Source organism: Cygnus olor, chromosome 9, assembly GCF_009769625.2.
Source record: "Cygnus olor isolate bCygOlo1 chromosome 9, bCygOlo1.pri.v2, whole genome shotgun sequence".
NCBI lineage: Eukaryota > Metazoa > Chordata > Aves > Anseriformes > Anatidae > Cygnus > Cygnus olor.
Window position 1 is genome coordinate 9,206,804 of NC_049177.1, and position 19,516 is coordinate 9,226,319.

A 19,516-nucleotide genomic window follows, 5' to 3' on the forward strand; every position below is an offset into this window, starting at 1 on the left:
ATACCAAATGATACTGCTTCAACAGATGTTGTTTTCTGTTTGTCACACAAGAGCCTGTACCCCTGAGAAAATTAAGATGTTTTGTCACAGAACAAGAAGAGGCAGATGAGCATCACATGGATATATTAGGCTTTCTATTTTAAAATGACTCATCAGTGACAGAAGTTGTACCTCGTAATCCTGTACTGACATATTGTAGGTGTTCCAAATAATTGAATAATGCAGCCGCTCAGAGGATAAAGGTTACTAAAACAACTCCTGAAAAAGACATGGATCTTTCTACCTGTTTACTCCGGAAGTCAGCAATTAAAAGACGTCTTTAAGGCCAACTTTCAGTTGAGACTGAAGGCTAAATCTGGAGGCACCACCCACACATGAACTGGATTGAACTGCAGCTTCGGATAGGGCAGGCAGACCTAAATTCATACAGACAGCCAGGCCTCGATTTCCAGAGCCAGCCTCAGGTCTCCTCTTTGGTCTGCAGTACCATAACAGCAGCCAGTGCCCATCAGGGCATCCAGAGCCCACATGTGTGCCTGCTGCTGAACTCTGGTTTTGCTCTTCTGCCTTCTTGTAGAGATTCAAATTAATTCTTGTTAACTGGATCTGTAGGGAGCAGATCGGTTTGGCTATTTTTTAAATGGTAAAATCTTTGTCATTTAAGGCCACAGCTGAAACTTTTGATCTCCCATCCTTTATCAGTCTTAGAAGTGTTTTTACCAGACGTTCCTTAGACCAGCTAAAGGTAAAAGTTGGGTAACTAGTTTAGTTCTGGACAGCGTTTTAGCAGTCACCCAATATTTTCTGTGTTTTAAGTCTCTTGGAAGTTCCCCAATGCCCATGCAAGGAATCACCTTTATTAAAACAACAAGCGTTTTACATTTCCATGCTCGTTTCCATGTTGATACAAGGGCTCAACATAAATCTTTTTTTTTCTCATAGCCTTCTTCAATTTCCTCAGTACTTAACTAAAGCTAGTTTCTAGAACAAGAAAAAAAAAAAGAAATTAGAAATAAGAAACTGAGCTAGCTTCACTGCCTTGTACCCGTTGTTTACGGGTCAGGAGCACCCCGCCTCCCCCTCACACCGTCCCCCCCGCCCTAACATGGCACCCGCTCCCCCCCCCCCCAAGTCCCGCGAGAGCGGCCCCGCCGGGGCGCCAGGGGAAGGGGGCGGGCGCCGCTGGCGCACGCGCAGTCCCGGCCGCCGGCCGTTCGGAGGGGAGGCGCCATCTTGGGCCGGGCGAGCCGGGCGGCGGAGGCGCAGGTCGGTGAGCGGCGCCCCGGGGGCTGCGCCCCGCCGCCAGCCCCGAGGGCCGAGGCGGGAGCCCGCCATGGAGAGCGAGTACTACGGCGGGGAGCAGTCAGGTAGCGGCGCCGGGCCCCGGGAGGGCGGGCAGGCGGGCACGGCGGGGCCTCGGCGGCCGTGGGGAGCGCCCGGGCCCTGCCCCGCCCCGCGCCCTGCCCCGGGCCGCCTCCGCTCGGCGCCCGTCAGCGGCCGCGGCCGGGCTCCGCCGGGCTGGGACGGGACGGGGCTGGGGCCGGAGCCGGCCCACGGGGCGTTCTCGGGACCCCGAGGGCATGTGGAGCCGCGGCGGCCGTGCTGTGAGGGCTCTGCGGGGTCCTCCCGTTCTGGGGCTCCGCGGGGCGCTTGGTTCTGCTCCCGGCCGTCCTTCCTAGGGGCTCACCGCCGGCCCGCCGCGCTGCTGGGAGTTAGCCGGCTTCCCGGTCATCCATCGCGGCTGTCAGGGTGCTTCTGAGCGCTGCGAGACGTCACCGAGTTTCACTTATTTATTTATTTATTTCCATTTGGAGTAGATGATGGTGGAGCTACTCCGGTGCAAGACGAGAGAGATTCAGGATCTGATGTTGAAGATGAAGGAAATGAGCAGCATTCTGGATCTGAGAACGGAAGTGTAGGGCACCACTCAGAGGTACCGTGGGAACTTTGTCTACATAAGGATTGCTCTCTCATAAGCTGATATTCAATTTAAAGACATATCACTCTTTTAACTGAGACTTTTACATCTATTGAGTTGTTCTTAAGTGTTCTGTCTGGCAAAACTTTACTTCCCAAAAGGGTTGTGTCACATAATCTCCTAACAGAGAAGTAGGGTAGTATCTTTTTATTTCAGTCCTAAATTATTATAATAGCCTTCCCTGTTTTGTACTAAAAAAAAAAAAAAAAAGTGTAATATTGATGTATTTGATTGCAAAAAGATAAATTTTTGGGGCTTGAAACTGTAAGCAACGGATTTTGAGGAATTTGGAACTTTAAATTCTGCAAGGCAGTGTAAAACCATGCATTATGGAGCATATGTTTCATTACCAAAGAATAAATGCTTTCTATCTTTAATCTTTCTTTTTGGATGTGAGAGTTACCGCTGAAGACTATTTTGTCCTATATTTTTTACTGTGTCATTCACAAAGGAGTAGGTCTCTATGTGGAAAGCCAGGTTCCTAAATGTCATTTGTCTTTCCTCTGACAAAAGCTTGTTGCTTTGAGAATCCTACCCTATGAAAAGGGTGGTGGTGTTTGATCTGGGGTTGTGTTTGGAGGGGAGACACTTAACTTGTGGTTTGATTAGTGTAGTTGGAAAGAGATTCTGATAAAAAAATGAAGGTTCTGTGTCTAGGACAATTCTGGGGTTAACGGTAATTTTAAGGAATTTTTTGTCTTGAGATAGAATTATATCAGGTCTTTGTAGGGCCTTTTAGGAAGGAATAATTTTGGCTTTGAAATCCTGTCTTCTGTCAGCAAAGTTCTGTTACGGAAAGCTTTGTGATGCTCTTCAAAATTGAAATCAAAGACATTATACTCTGTTTTGTGAGTTCTGTTGCATGTTGTATAAAAATCAGGATTGACTCTGAATGGGTTTTCAGTGGTTATCCACTGTAAAATTTGCTTAAAATGCGTGATACAATCTAACATAGAATCATAAAGGTTGAAAAATAGCTCCAAGATCATCTGGTCTAACCATCCTCTGCCTCACCTCTGTTGTGGTATAACTTGCAATCCTTTCTTTTTTTTTTTTTTTATTTTACTGAATTTGTAGTTTCATCAGAGTTAGAAAGTAAATGAATGTGTTTTTAAAGAGTATAAAAGGGAAGTTCTTCACACTTAGTTGAATTTGAGTGTAAAGCAGATTTGGATTTTTTTAAGCTGTTGGTACTTATTTACAGTGGAAGAAATTGAGTTGTTGTCAGGCAGCATTTGCTGCTTGCATAATCAGGATTTCAGTGGGGGAAAACGTATGGTTTTGTGTGTGACAGGAATAACTGTCTTTGGTAAGGATTAAGTGCTTCTGTTTTAGTGGAAGGAAATTCTGATGAGAGCATGGAGAGTCATGTTGCTGCTACTGATGTTAAGCTTTTTCTTCAGTGTTTGAAAACTTGGTCAGTTGTTCTTACTCTTCTGTACTCCTGTGGTTTTTAAATTTTGCTTACTGTGGTCAAGTAATTGGAAATCTGGCCTAAAGAACAGAGTCAGCTATTATTTACATCTTTGCCGTGACTTTTTCCAATTTAAATAATCAAAAATACTAGGACCTGTTATCATTGCTTACGGATCCTCTTCATGTACCTCCACTATTGTAAGGGCTTTGTTCTGCGATGGCTGTTGAATCTTCCTCTGTAGATAAAATAATACAGAAAGTACATTTAAAAAACACATACAAAAAAAGAAGGATTTTTAAGATTTTAACCAAATCGAATCAAGTGCTAAGGCTTGAAGGTTCACGTTCACTATCAGACACAAAGTTTTAAGTACTTTCTTTTGTTATGAACTTTTATGTTCCTAGGAAATTGATGTTTTCTGTACATCAAATTCAAAGTGCAACGCAACTGATAAAGTGGAGCTGCTGCCTGTGAAAGGAGAGTAGCTTTCAGTAACTTATTTATCTTAAATTTTCTCATCCTCTTATTTCCTTCATCTTTAGGAATATGTGGGAGGAATGACACTCAAAGGTAATAATACCTTTGAGACAGCCCAATCAGTTAAGTCTATTTAATTACTATTTCGTCTCTAATTTAGAACACAAATGTAAAGAACTGAAGTTTTAAACTTTCCAACTTTTTTTTCAGGTTCTTAACTTTAAAGAAAAGGTGAATCCTGAGGAATTACTTATGTAGGTCTCAGGTATGTGGGTTTTTCTTTTCCACAATTCTTTTCTGGCTTTCCTTCCCCCAGTCCCACTTTATCTATAAATGTTCTCCTTGATGTCCTTACTGATTCTGTTTCAGACAAATAGAATTAGATAACACATAGTTTTAGTACAGTAATGAATATTAAATCACATTTACAGTGTTTGTACGAGTCAGGCTCATACGGAAATCTTTAATGGCTTAGATCTTACACTGTAACCAAGTTGCTGCTGTGTTCTTGATTTAAGTTATGGTTTGACTGTGACTGTTAAGAAACACACAAATATCTTACATTTCTGAAAACAGAAGCTTCCTGATCTGCTTGTGAAGGTTATGTATACCTTAGTTTAACACATGTCATTCATAAGATTGTAGTGGATGGGTCAATTCTGTTAACTTATTAAACTACCACAATAGTACATCTTAAAAGTAGCTGCATGTTGATCCAATAAACTACTTGCTGACTGAAGCTTTTATATGGAAGGATAACACTGTAAATTTGATTTTTATGTATTCCTTACTTTATACTGTACTAAAGCCTCATGTTATAGAATTCTTTCAGTTAAAAAAATTAAGGACATCTCAATTAAGAAGTTTATAGATAAAGAGGAGGAAGAAAAGAAAGCAAAGGAATTAGAGAAAAATGTGGTAGCAATTACCTGAGACCTACTTGTTTTTGAGGATGTCTAAACTTCTAATTAAGTAATTGGAAAAATAAAAATAGAAAACTCCAAAATTATGTAATTGATTTCTTTGAATACACCTTTTTAGAGACAAATTAGTTTAAAAGAAAAGCGGGGAGGGGAGGTAGGGGAGAGTCGCAGGCGGACTGTCCTGCGGAGTTTAGTCATCTCATTGTGAAGTTGCACTTACTTACATGAAATACATTCCAAAACATTCACAGAAGCATTAATTTATTCAGAAAACCTTGCACCAACAAATGGCTGTGGACAGGGCCTGTTTGTTCTGCCTAGGTTCTGAGCGAGTCAGGTGTCTCCCCGCTCCGCTTCAGAAGCTGCTCAGTTGCGTTGATGTAGTGCTGAGTCCGAGGTAGCACGTGTCGTCCCACTACAGGGCTGGCTGTCTTGGCTCGTCCACCTGTGTGCTTTTGGGTTAGCTCGGGTTGTGCTTTACAGGTTCAGGACTAGAGTAGATGGTATCTGTCTGTCCAACCTGTGCAGGGACACCTCTGTTACCTGCTTTTTCCTGAGTTCTCTCCTAAGTGGTTCTACTGTAGGTGATGGTATCGCAGTGGAGTTGAGAAGCTGTAATTACCATCGTGATTCTGTGGTGCAAAACACCATATGGTCATGGTGTGAGCTAATTAGGATGCGTGGATGCTTCCCCTCCCCAAATAGCTTCCTTCTGAAGAGTGACTGTCAGTTTGCATAACAGGTTAGAGGTTCAGTATGTTGTAAAGTACTTTAGTAATACTGCTATATAATTGGAATGATTTCTTACCAAGTGTTTTGCATAGGAAGTTCTTTGTAGTTTAGCAATATATTCTGAATAGGTGCATACGTAACCTGCAGCTATGCTTTCAACCTTAGAAATGTTGAGTGGCTAAGAATCGTTATAGATTCAAGTTGTTTTTTTAATTCTGTTTACTTTTTTACTGAATACTTTCTAGTCTGGTAGATAATAAACCTAATAGTTTAAACAGAAATATTTCTATTGATTTCTTTGGTGTTGTTTAGCAAAATCCTTTATTGCTGCTGACATAGTTATCAGTACCTACTCAGCATCAGCCATCTGAAATCAGGAAAAATCAGATAAAACCACCAAACATTAAATGGCACAGAAATAAGGGTTGAAGAACTTGTATTTTAATAAATATTAATAAAAAATTAAGTGTAGACCTCTGCGTTTCTTCACCACTCAGTGATCCAATCTGTAATGCTGTAAAATCTGCATTTGCTCTTCCCTTTGCAGCTGTAGATTTTTTTTCCTTCTTCGCTAATACTGTAAGAGAAAATACATCACAAATGCATGCCCTTAGTTTGTTGTTGGGAGATATTGGGTAGGAGAGGGCAGTCATTAATATTTTGATGAAGAGCACAAAATAAAATCCTATGAGAAACAGGGAGCAGTTTGGGTGTATGGTGTTCCTCAGTTGTGCGCCCTCAATTCTGTTACTTCTTCCTATTTAATTCTTTAAAATTCCAATTTCAGATTTCTAACTGAACTGTGTTTCCTCTCTGTAAGGAGAAATGAGAAATACCGAATGGTGCCACCAGCATGGTTCAGAAGGCTGACATCACTGTAGGGTCATGTACAAGCAGGAGACAGAAAAGTACTCGAGTTATCACAGCTGCTGTTCTATAGCTAGCGTTAGGTAACATGGAAGCAGTGAAGTGGTATTTGAAGTGTGTTTTAAAATTATGTAGTCCTGATTTTGTTCCAGTGTGTGGTAACTTTCCGTTAGTAACGTTGCAGTTATTTAGAAGTTGTCACTTCGTCAAGTACTAGCCAAGGGAATAAATGCATAAGATCCAGAATCTTAAAAAGTGATGTTATTTATCAGTTAATATAATTCTGGAAGGAGTAATTCCTAAAAGCTATTATTTGTATTATTTAAAAATTCCTTCTTATTCATATGTAATAAAGATTAATAATATTGCTTGTCATACCTGTAGGATAGATACACCTGAATTGTTGTGTGTGGCTCTGAACATGGGGGTGGAATGACCATAGAGAAAAGAGAAAGTCTGTCCTTTCAAGGAGAAGAGATTGCTAACAAAAGAGATTTGGAAGCTCTAGGACATGTAGGTCTTAAAGTATCTCCTAGGACAATAAACACTCGGTTTGCAAAGGTGCTAGTGAAAGGAGTCCACAGCTGAGAAGACAGAATCACCCCTGAAAAAAGCTTCTCTGAGAAGTATTTAGGAAAGAGGTTCTTCTCAGTGTTCTTTTCAGTTGAAAATGGGATTATTGTGACAGTGACTGCTGTAGGCATGCTGAATTAAGGCATGAGAGTTCAAGAGAGTCCAATTTTGTTTTCTTAGGCAAATGCATTTTTTTTCCAAATGGAACTTAGATCTTCTGGGAAAGATAAAACTGCATTCTGTCGTCGATAAGGATAGAGACAGGTGGCTTGTTGAAGATTTTTCCATAAATGGAACGTTTGGCTCTGTTGTTACTGTGTAGAAGACAAAGGATTGTGTTTCACTAGTTTTCAGAAGGTTGGTGTGTTTATACACACAGGTTATCTCGGGTATCCGTGTAGGCATGGGAGCTGTGAACTTAAGGGAGAGAACTGTTGAACCTGTTCTTAGGTTTTTACCCACTGAAACACAAAGCTTCTTAATAATACTCTTAAGGCTCTGAGTAAAACTTTACTCCTGTTTTTCAGAGGCCTTTGGTCTTGGCGTATTGTTAAGTAAGGAGAGGGTGCAAGTTCTCTTGAGCTTCACTCTGAAAGTAATGCATGCAATTTCAGTAAAATGTATTTCGTACGAAAATGTCTATTTGAGATCTTCAGAAATGACCAGTGTGGGAGGCTGTTTACTTGCCTTATTTTGTGGGATTTGGACTAAAGCATTTTGAAGGCCCAACTTTTTAAAATGAAGTAATTAAGTATTTACACTTGAAGGACTGGACCCTTCTTGGGCCTCTTCACTTCAGATGTTTTTTTTTTGATTCTGTTTCTAAAATAGGATTGAGTAGCAGGATGGATGGCGTTCTGTTGATCTCTTAATATTTTTCTTGATCTGTAGTATATGATAGCGAGTCCTTTGACTCAAATTGTCTAATTTCTGTATACATTTCATATATATAAAAAAAAAAAAGTATTTCAGTCTGCAGTACCTTGGGCAATCACATGGGAGGAAGGAACAGCAAAAACTCAAAACGCTTCTTGTTTTCTTTTTTTAATCTTTTTTTTAATATAGATTTTTGCTTACTTGCCTAAAATTACTTTTCTTTTTTCAGAATGAACACAGTGATGGAGAAGACGATGGGCAAACGGGAGAGCCTCATATGACAGACTCTGAAAATGAAGATGTACCGAGGCAAAAAGACAGTGACTCAGATAATGAGGAGCCTCCAAATCACAATGTAAGTGATTCAGACAATGAAGCAGATCATAGAGGGAAAGACAGTGACTCTGATGCTGAGGACCATCCAAATCAGCATTTAAGTGACTCTGAAAATGAAGATGCCTTAAATCATCAAGCGAGTGACTCTGAAAATGGAGAACCTCACAGGGATCACAGTAGTGATTTTGAAAACGAGGAAACACAGAAGCAGCCGGCCAGCGACTCGGAGAGCGAGGAGGTCCGCAAGCAGCCGGCCAGCGACTCGGAGAGTGAGTCTGCTTCCAGACACAAACAAGAAATAGAGTCTGATGACAGTGATGGGGAGGACAGGAAGGAGGAGGTGCAGAATGACTCTCATCATTCAGATAATGAACATGCGAGGGAAGGATTTCAGGGCTCTGACAGCGAAGAGGAAGGTCCTAAGAGACGAAAAATCTCAGACAGCGATGAAGATGAGAAAGAGGAGGAGAAGACTGTGAAGAGGAAAACAGCTATCCTGTCTGACAGTGAGGATGACACTGAGAAAGCACGTAAGCAACTTTAGGATGAAAATAAAAATGTGATGTGACAAGTAGTACCGTTATAGTTAATTCCTTATTCTTATGTGAAGAAAGCATCTAAGATAAATATGAAACCACAAAGTGGTTTTGCTTTTAAAGTACAACTGCTTTTGGAGAAGGTATTGTTCTAACTGCATTTCTATGTGAATATGTATCTAATGTTTTGGAGTAATAGGTAGGTTTAACGTAAGAAAAAAAAAATATATTCTGCAATAACATTGCTTTACACTGGCATCTGTTTTCATGTTGAGTATTTCCATTGTACTTCTTTACTTTGTTTTTTCTCTAGTTGTTTTTTCTCTATATTTTCTAAGATATACTAGGGGTGAGAGTAAGTTCTGAAATTACAAGTTTGTATGGATGGTGTACTGTATGTAGTTGGTTACCGACTGATTAAAACAGATTTTAGAATGGACGTGATTTTTTAAAATGGCAATTGTGTTTGGGCAGGGAGTAATGCTTCTTTCTGTTGGCAGCTGCAAAAAAAGTACGAATCCTTTCCGATGTTGAAGAATCAGATAGTGATGCTGCCTCAGAGAAATCTGATAAAAGGAAGAAAAATATGGTATCAGATAGTGAAGAAGAGGAAGAAAGAAAAGAGAATGCTGGGAAAAAAAAAGAAGAGAAAGATCTGTTTGGCAGTGACAGTGAATCTGGAAATGAACAAGAGTAAGTACTTCTGAGAATATGAATTCTTTCAGGGCTGCAGGTGGTGATGCTGGTCATGGATGGGGAAATGGAGGAAAACCAACCAGAGGATGAATGTCTGCTTTTATTGGTAGTGCGAAGAGGAAGGGCATTGTGGCAGAACGGAAGGTGGATCTCCACTCAGCCATGTTAGAAATTTCTCAGGAAATGCAGTTCTCACTGCTGCAGTATAAATAGATAAGTGTTACTATTACCTTCACAGGAACCTGATTGCAGATATATTTGGAGAATCTGGTGATGAGGAAGAAGAGGAATTTACCGTAAGTGCTATTGGGGTTGTTTCTTATTCGGTTGCCAGATCGAATCTTCACGGGAAGCTATTCCCAGAATGTCTGTTGGGATTTGCGTTCATGTTTTGGGATGGAAGACTTTTATCTGCTGGACTCACTGAGATAGACTGAGTTAAATAACCTTCACAACTCTACTACTGGGAGAGCCATTGGTGTGACAGTCATAGGTGAAAGTAGGAATCCTTTGTTCCTCTTTCAGGTAAATCTGAAGAGGATTTAGAGGAAGCATTTAGAGTGTAAGAGTCAAGCACCTGCATAGATGCTTGGTCTTAATCCTTACACTGACTTGCACTGCCTTTACCATCAGGGCTTTAACCAGGAAGACTTGGAAGAAGAGAAGGGTGATGCAGAGATGAAGGAGACAGCAGACGAGTCAGACTCTGATGATAACATCAAACGAGGGAAGCAGTAAGTCGATATGTTACATACTCCTTTGTTAATAGCAAATGCAATATTTGAGCAAAAAGGTTCATCCAAAACCTGGGTAGACTTCATGAAAGGCAGGGAAGGGGCTGTGTGTCTACAGAAAGCATGTTTTTATAGACCATGAATTTCTCTGCTTGTACAGTTCAGTCACTTGGCAATCCATAGCAGATTGCCTATGCTGCTGCTCCTGCTCCAGAGAAGAGTATTTTGTAGGTCATATCAAAACCTGAATGAAACATCTAATCAAACAAACATCTAACCCTGCTCCTAGCATCGGGCCATGCAAAGGAGCACTGGAGTCACAGTTTTGTTTCTCTGCCGGTGTAGGGGATAAGGTGTGGCAAGGCTTGACCCCAGCTTCTCCTCTTTCCTTCTTGTCTGATCCAGTAGAGTTAGAGGAATGTATTGCAGGTACAGGAAAGCTAAATCTTTGTCAGCTTCAGTGACAACTTTAGCACATTTTCAACCCTGAATGTGTGCATCTCCTTAGGTGTTTCAGTAAGGTCTTTTACAGACTTCTGAGGGCATCTCAGAGCTGCTGAAGCTCTTTGCTAGTTTCCCAGTTAGCATATTGAGGATATCTAATTATCGTACGGGGGCATTGAGACACAATGCTTGTAGAGTTCTTGGAGATTTTTGGAAAGGTTGTTAGAGAAGTACAAAATATTTTCTACAAAGATGGTGAGATCAACCCTCTTCTGACCATCAGCAAACTTTCTTCTTGCATTTCAGTATGGACTTCATGTCAGATTTTGACATGATGCTGCAACGAAAGAAGAGTATGAGTGGCAAGCGTAGACGAAACCGTGATGGTGGAACTTTTATTAGTGATGCAGATGATGTGGTCAGTGCTATGATTGTGAAGATGAATGAAGCTGCAGAGGTGAGTTTTCTAGGTTCCAAAGGCAACAATTTCCCCTGTGCAGTCAGTAAAATAGAGGTATCTGGTACTCAGAATTAGTAATCTGTACGCTACTGAAAGCTTCCAGTATCCAAACAACTGTTTAATGTCATTTTGCTAGTCTGAATTACTGATTTGTTTTAAAGATGATATTTAGTTAACTTGGTAAACTGATCAGCTGAGATCAACTGCCCTATAAAAAGGGATGAATACATGTTATATAAAATGTACATATATCAAATACTGAGATAGGGACTATGGTTTGATTTCACTCTGCAATTAGTAGTATATACAGTACCTAATTGTTTGTTCCTGAGAAGAAACCTTTTCTGAAGGGCTTGAATGACAATAACGTGGTAGATGATTGTAGAAAAATAGAATTATCCCTTGGCGGACTCTTTCGAGGAGTTGTGTTTAATTACCAGGGTCTTGCCTTTTGTTATTGCTGTACTATTGTTGGAGTAGCAGTCAATTTAACAGCATGGTGAAACTCTTTAAAAGCAATTGGGGGGCAATTTTAGAAAGAGGAGTCTTTCTTAATGTGTTTGGGGAAGAAGGGCAGAGTAAGATAGTGATCTGGGAGACAACTGTGGTTTTCTTGGTCGTCAACAAGATGGTGGTCAAATGTTTTAAATGAAGCAATGAAGTTTGGAATACTGGAGAGAGGAAAAGCTGAGCTCCAGTGCTGTGGTATCTTTAGTTGTTTAGCATGTGCCTATAAAGCTATTCTGGAGCAGAAGGGCATTAAAAGAATCTCCTCTCTCACAATTAAAAAAAACATTGTGTAGAAAGAGCCTTCAGTGAGTTAAGCACCTGGAAAGGTGCAAACACAGCAGGAGACAAATCTGTTGATTGTAGTGAGTCTCTTTGATATTTAATCCCACATTTTGAATAGATAGTGAGATAATGGACTTGAGTGATAATCACATCATTTTGAAACTGAGACGGCTTTTCTTCTAGCACTTGATGCACGTTCGCATGCTTTAATGTTAATTCCACCATGCATCCCTATAAACCACCAGGTTTTACAGTTACGTTCTTAGGTGAAGTGAATGCACGTATTTTCACTTGTTACTGTTATGGTTAGTTATTTGTTGTAGTTTGGGTGAGATTCGCTATGAGCGTTTCTAGGATAGCTACACATAGCTAGCATGGAGGACCCTGCAGAATTCCAGTTTATTGCAATAAACGTAAATCGTGAAGTAGAAACATAAGTCATTCTTTCCAGGAGAATGTTGATTAAGGTGGGGATTTCTTTTTTTGAAGAGAAACTATTGTATAAAATGTATTTTGGAACTGTAGGAAGATAGAGCCAGGTTGTAAAGTTAGTGTGGTCCTGCTAAAGGTGAATTCTCCAGTAACTTACTACTGACCTTTTTCCTGTAAATACTGCAGGGGATGAGAGTTGCTGATTTCTTCTTTTGATTGACTTGCAATTCTTCAACTCTCTACAGGAGGATCGACAGCTGAATACACAAAAGAAACCCGCACTAAAGAAATTAACTTTGCTACCGACTGTAGTTATGCATCTTAAAAAGTGAGTCATTCTTCCGGATGATTATCATCTTTGGGAATATTGGGAACTTGGTAGATTTCATAGGGTGACATTACAGTTGTATTGAGTATGCAGTGAAACGCTTTTCTTAATACCAGGTAAATGCTGGAGCTAGGTGACCTCAAAAAAATGAAAAATGATCCCTAATTTTACCTGTTAAATTAACAAACTCAAACGTACTGTTGTGTTTCAAGGACCATCACATCTTAAGATCTAGATGTATTACTATATGACGTCGTGGCTTATCTATACGTTAAACTTTCTAGGCAAGACCTCAAAGAAACTTTCATCGATAGTGGTGTAATGTCTGCCATCAAAGAATGGCTTTCTCCTCTTCCAGACCGAAGTCTGCCAGCACTGAAGATAAGAGAGGAGCTTCTGAAAATCCTGCAAGAGGTTTGAAACTGACTTCTAACTGTATTTGATTGGTAGCTTCAGGTTTTTATGGTCATGTTTTACGGAGATGTGTGGTTATAACTACTGATGATGCTACTGATGATGCATGCAGTGAAATGCAAGAGGAAGCAAACAGCAAGTTACATACGTTTGGTTTAAACTTCACATCACTTTTAATGAGTATTCCTTATGTTGTAGATATGCCGTCTATCTGAGCAAAATTTGGCTAGGGAATTTCAGACACGTAATTGTTACAAAATTTTTGCTTGTGTTCACAATAAAGCAAATAGCTCTGCTGGCAGTAGGCCAGGAGATGTTTCTGTCTCACGTGAACCATGCGTGTGAAGTTCCCTATCCTCTATCAGGGAGGTGCCTGCTATGGCTTTTCTAGATTCTTGATGAATCTAAATGGCTTAGTGACTTACCTTCCCTCATTCTCTGTGGCTGATATATTGTGATTGTTCACTTTAAGTAGCCTTTGCTGCGTTTGTAAAAATTAGCGTGGCATAGTCTTGATAGAAAAGCAGAAGTTAAATTTCTCTTGCAGCACGACTGCTTGGCTCTATTGACTGAAGCTTTAGAAATTTGTTGTTGCATAAGAATTTGCACAAATTCTGACTGATTTAGGTTATACTTGAATACGTGGCTTTTGCCATGTAAACTTTTATCCTTGTAAGATGAATGCTTAGAAGATTTTTTTATGTTTGGGTGTTCGGTACTTGAACCTTTAACTGATTCCTAATGGAAAAGTGCAAAAACATTTTTTTTTCCAAGATTATTGTGAAGGTAGGTTTTGGTTTTTGCAAAGTTCAATGACACCATTAAAGTTCAGACATCATTTCTTGCTTTTTTTTTTCCAACTTTTCCTTTGTCTTATAGCTGCCCAGCGTGAGCCAAGAGACCCTGAAGCACAGTGGCATTGGAAGAGCTGTGATGTACCTTTACAAACACCCCAAAGAATCGAGACCTAACAAAGATATGGCAGGGAAGCTAATCAGTATGTAAACGTTTTGTCTTCCTTCAGTTAGATTTCACTGGTAATTTAATTTCTGCATCAGTCTTCCTGTTGCATGTTGTTACTGTCTGTACTAGAACTAACTCTGCAATGTAGGAATCTCATTAAACTGTGATAGCTTTGTTTGCAGAGCTCTTATTGAACATTGTTACATTAATGTCTGCATGCAGTTTTTCCTGTTATGCTCTAAAACTAGATAATAGCTTTTATGTTGCCCAAATTCTCTCTTGGCTAGTTGTCCAGACCTCATCTACCTGTTACCAAAGGAGGAAGGTGCTCCATTTATTCCATGGAGGAGAGGTCTTAAATGACCATCTAAAAATTTACTACTTAAACAGCTGTAGTCATGTGTAGTGTATTCCATCCTGAATGACAGCAAACTAATTACAAAATTGTTCTGTTCTTCAGGAAGTATTTTTCATATTCCTAAAACAACACTTACTGTGGCATGCAGGAGTTTCTGACGCTTAAATATTTGTAGAGCTAAGGGAGATTCCAAAAAAGCAAGCAATAGCAAGAGACTTTATGGATGAAAGCTGTTTGTTACTGTCCACAAGGTTGGATTTCCCTGAAATATTAAGAGTTTAAAAATCATCTGTTTGGTTGAAGGGAAGTATAAGTGAACACGGAAAGCTGTGTTTAGTTATCAGAATGGTTTAGAGATAAACTTGATATGCTCAGTGCTTATTAACCTATTTATTTACTAGATGAATGGTCTCGACCCATCTTTGGCCTTACCTCAAACTACAAAGGCATGACAAGAGAAGAGAGGGAACAGAGAGATTTGGAACAGATGCCTCAGCGAAGAAGATTGAGCAGGTAGGAATACCAGAGAGAAACATCAAATTTTCTTTCTTTCTAAGACTCCAACAAGAAAAGGTGTGTGTAAGTAACAAGGGAAATAAAAGAATAATGATTTCTGATCTCTTTCTTCTTTTACCGCACTTGTCTTTTAAAGTTGCTATCTTTCTCTGTGTGTGGATGCCTGTAAAATCTTATTTTTCTTGCAGCTCCGGTGGTCAGACTCCCCGCAGGGATCTGGAGAAAGTATTAACAGGAGAGGAAAAGTAGGTTGGATTTTTTTTTTATATTACTCTTTTGACTAGAAAAAAGTATTTTAATAGTGCTAAAAATGTGCAGTTTGAGTTTTTTAAAATCAGTGGTTGTGCCCTGTTTCCAGAGGTAGAACACTATCTGTAGTGCTCTTTCTGTGTGAGATTTCTGTGTCTAAAAGCAACATTTCTCTTCTGCAGGGCTCTTAGACCTGGAGACCCCGGTTTCTGTGCCCGTGCGAGGGTACCAATGCCTTCCAACAAGGACTATGTGGTCAGGCCGAAGTGGAATGTGGAGATGGAGTCCTCCAGGGTAAGTGCTGCAGTGCAGGGAATAGCGTAGCCTCTTTTAGTGACTCTGTACCTCGGCTGTCTAGGAATAAGCCTGGGAATCTGTCGCCTTATTGCTGTAGTTACTGTACAATACAACAGTTCTTTTTATGTGCCTCTTCTAATTTGAGTAGACAACAAGTTCTGCTATCAAACGGGCTGTGTTAAGCCCATAAAATTCTTCCACTCAGGTATCATTGCTTCTCTTGCTAGGAAGAGATTTTCATGCTATCTGTTCTAGAGCTTTTCTTGAGGGGTAAGAATCTGATTATAGGCCTCCTAATTTTAGAACATTTTAAAATAAAGCAGCAGTTTAATTAGTATGTCACCAATATTTTTATCTTTCTTCCATTTTTTTGTATCATGTTCGTTCTTAAGATGATTTTCCAGTTTGTGAAAACTTCAAACTTTTAGCAAGCTTCAGTAGAGGCCTTTGCCTTGTTTTATTTGGTTCTTCTATCTACCTTGTATGACTTTAATCTAAAGGTTGGAGTACGTGGAAGAAGTAATAATTATTGTGATTTTTCTGCTGTTATCTTTCCTTCTTTGCATTAATCGAGATATTATTTCTAGCCCGGGACTATTAAGAGAGGTATTAGTCGCTTGGAAAAACACAAGAGACGGTTTGCTGAACAGAAACGACTCAGCAAAGTGCATCGGGCCATCAAGTTCAGCATTGAAGGCAACAGGATGCCCCTGTAGCCATGACACTGCCTTCCCAAAGTTTGAGAGGTATCCCTCAAGGGAGGTGTGAACAGTGCATGTGTTTCAGCTGTTGGCAGTTTGCACATACAGGAAAGGAGTGTGTACACCCTATCTTAAACTTGGAAAACTCTCCTTGTACTGTCTGAAGTCTGTACCAAACCTAAATGGTAACTTGTGCAGGAAAACGTACGTTGTAGCACATAACATCTGCTATGATACCTGCCTCTGTGGCTTCAGGGTGTCCAAATGACAGGTATTAAGTGAAAATACCTGTGCTCAGAAATAGCTTTGCACCTGTAGTTTTGGGTGCTCAACACCAAGATGAGCAAGACTGAGCATAGTGAAACCTGTTCTCATGTAGGTTCTCCAGGTTTGCCTGACCTGACACAGGAATTCTTAGCTCTTAATGTAGGACTTCGTGGCACTGTGTACTAACACCTGTGCCTGTTTTACTGGTACAAAACAAGGTACTTTTCATGCCTACTTTTCCGAGGTCACTGACTGATGTGAGAGTTAGGGGGTGGTTGACAGCAGGAGGAGAACAGGGCAGAATTCCCTGCTGTGAATGGGGACTGGAGGGAGATCAGTCATTGACGTACATCAGCATGAGAATCGTTTGGGCAGTATCTTGTCTTGTTTCAGTTCTGTGAGCAGAGGTGTCACAAACTAACAGTGACAGAAGGCTAGCTTCATAATTATTTCTGTAAAAAAAAAAAATAAAAATCTTTTGGAAATCAGTGAAATCCTAGATACAACTTCAGTGGATAGTTTTATGAATAAAGTTCATTTTAAATGAGGGTCAGGAACCCCACCTCAGAGATGGGATCAAGAGGTTCAGCTGTTCATAGATGGTTTTGTCAGGTATTAAGTAGTATATTCTGGATATCATTTTTTCCCAAACTTAAAAGGCGTGAAGTTGCCATCACTGTTTCTGTTGTCTAGTTGAGGGAAATTCTTTTCTAGAAAGAAAAGGGATCAGAAGGTCCTTGTTGCTCTTCAGTGGCGTTTCTCTACAGAATTACTGTATTTGTGTAAAAAAAAAAAAAAAAAAAAAAAAAGCTTGCTGTGTCATCTCAGTTTCTCAGCTGCAGTTAAAATACAGAGATGAAATGGAGCAACTTTCTGACAATGTGTATGGTCAGCTTTTCTCAGGCATTTCTTTTGCTTCCAACCTTACCTCCTTCTTTTCCAATAATTTCTTGCTTTTTAAGTACTAATCAGTGACTTTTAAAATAAATTGCAGTTTGGAATTGGTATGTCAACTCAACCCACTTCAGTTACTGTGTAGCCATATCTAAAATCTTTCACCCACAGGAAGCTTGTATGTAGTGAAGTATGTTTCTGTCGTTAAACTCCAGCTGATACGGATGTGAAACTATTCCAAACTGTATATTCAGCCAGTGTGTGAACAACTAACATGGTTATTAATCCTCATAATGGGAAAGCTTTCCCCTGTGATGTGTGTGTGACCACTTCTGTATATGTGATGCCTATATTGGGGGGATTATTTATCCGCTGGGGGGGTGGCTGAGGGGAGAATGTGTGCACCCCCTCCTCACACCTCCTGGCCCCCACACCAGTGACCTCATCAGATCCTTCTTGCAGGTCCAGCCTTGCATGCATTGCTTTCTTTAACCTTTGGGACATCTGCTTTTTTTTTCAGTGATAATTATTAGTTTTATTTTTTAAGTTCCAGGGGACCTCTAAGAAAGGGGTGAGTCGACTGGACAAACAGATGCGGAAATTCACAGATATCAGGAAAAAAAGCAGATCGGCCCATGCAGTGAAAATCAGCATTGAGGGCAATAAGATGCCATTGTGACCCTTCACAGAATACCCCATGATCTCTGCTGTAAGACAATACACCCATAGACTCTTGGGAGACCTTTAAATTTTTTAACAACCTGTTTTTTTTTTTTTTTTTTTAGTGAATCTTTAAATTGTTGATTCAGGTTCTGGTATAAGATGATGTCCAAGGACTGTGAATTTGGGGACTTCTTTCTCCTGATTGTATTTAAACTTGCTCTATTGTGTCCTTTGTACAGATCACATATTTGTTGTATTGCAATACTTTAGACAATAAAACATCTTCTGTTTTTTTTGGGGGGGGCTGTCTATTAATTGCTCAAGACAGTGTACGCATGGAGTCCTGAGAAGACAGTGGATATCTGAAATTTCCCCCCAAAAAAGTGTACTTGACATGTGGAAAGGCTGATAATCATGAATTTTGTTTACCATTTTGCATTTCTTATTTGTTCAGTGATTTTTAATATAAGTCAGTGTATCTGTCTTTTGAGAGATGCATATTGGAATTGATAACAGAAATACTGATCATCTTCCGCTTGAAGGATTCCATTTTTCATGAATGCATGATGCAAAGTTCAAGAGAAGACCAGAAGGCTGACTGCAAAAAAATCCAGCTGCCTCCAGTTAAAATGGTTGGCGTAAGTAAGACAACAATATTCTACTTGTATTGATCCTTTGTGCTAACAGCAAAGCCTTCAACAGTGACTGCTACTGGAGAGCAACTGACTGCAGCTGGAGGGCTTTTCTGTGAGGCACCAGAGCATGGAGTATGTGTACAGTAAGCCATACTTTGGAGTCAAGGGTGTTGAGACCGCTGGGGAGGACTGTCAGATTGCTGGGCACTTCTCAGAGTGCTCAGCTCAGGACTCTGCCTGCGTGGAGCCTTGACTGCTGGTTTTGATGCTGCCGTGACTTCATTTAGTACAGTTGAAAGAGATTTACCTTTTTTTGTCCTGCTGTAATGTTTGGGTGGAACAAACATGTTGTTTGTAGCCTACTAAGGACTTTGCAAAAGGCTTATTTTATCAGTGGTAAGGAGAAGGCTCCTGTCTCTGCATTAGGTAGATAATGCTGCTATTTGTCCCTGATGCTGCAGAGCAAAACTGTGTACCTCTGCTCTGTACCATTGCCTCTGAAAGTCTTTTTGTCTGCTGAGCTTGCCTACAAGAAAAGGATGACTTCCTGCGTGGAGAACTGGTAGCTGGCATTTCAGTAAGAACGTTGCCTTTATTCCAGAGGAACGCAGCCTGTTGGCTTATGAAGACTAACGTGAATTCTGTGAGGTAGGGATCTTGGTGTGGAATGACATAAAAAGCACTTAGCATCCCCAGTGTCTGCTGGAACTGCTAATGGAGAGAATGCAAGAATGTGGGTGCTTGCATTTGAAATATTTGACAGTGGGGGGCTGTGATGCTAAAGTAAAGCTGTATGTTAGGACATGAACTTTGAGCACAAACTGAAGAGTGCCTGCACTGAAGCCTGCTAAAGGAATTCCAGTTGTAAGATTACTTCATCTGCTCTTAGCAGTTATACTTGTATGACTCAGTAACTTATCTCAGGTGTGTGTTTTTTGGTTTTAGTATGGTAAGTGTT

The 19,516-nt window shown here is 40.2% G+C and overlaps 1 protein-coding gene across 5 annotated transcripts; it reads left to right on the forward strand.

Moving 5' to 3' along the window:
• Nucleotides 1-1,194: 1,194 nt before the first annotated feature.
• On the forward strand, nt 1,195-18,215 carry IWS1 (interacts with SUPT6H, CTD assembly factor 1). 5 transcript variants are annotated; one of them, XM_040567645.1, is made up of 15 exons: nt 1,203-1,367; nt 1,818-1,933; nt 8,073-8,709; nt 9,216-9,408; nt 9,650-9,707; nt 10,045-10,145; nt 10,896-11,046; nt 12,519-12,601; nt 12,886-13,015; nt 13,895-14,012; nt 14,738-14,849; nt 15,041-15,097; nt 15,284-15,395; nt 15,986-16,144; nt 17,808-17,875. In XM_040567645.1, exons 1-14 carry the CDS (start codon nt 1,334-1,336, stop codon nt 16,112-16,114), a joined length of 2,031 nt encoding a protein of 676 aa, XP_040423579.1. In that variant the 5' UTR covers nt 1,203-1,333; the 3' UTR covers nt 16,115-16,144; nt 17,808-17,875. The 5 variants fall into 5 exon arrangements, with proteins under 5 accessions (XP_040423578.1, XP_040423579.1, XP_040423581.1 ...); XM_040567647.1 differs by lacking the exon at nt 15,986-16,144 and adding an exon at nt 4,083-4,137 and having other exon boundaries at nt 1,252-1,367; nt 17,808-18,215; XM_040567646.1 differs by lacking the exons at nt 1,203-1,367; nt 15,986-16,144 and adding exons at nt 3,938-3,995; nt 4,083-4,137 and having other exon boundaries at nt 17,808-18,215.
• Nucleotides 18,216-19,516: the final 1,301 nt, after the last annotated feature.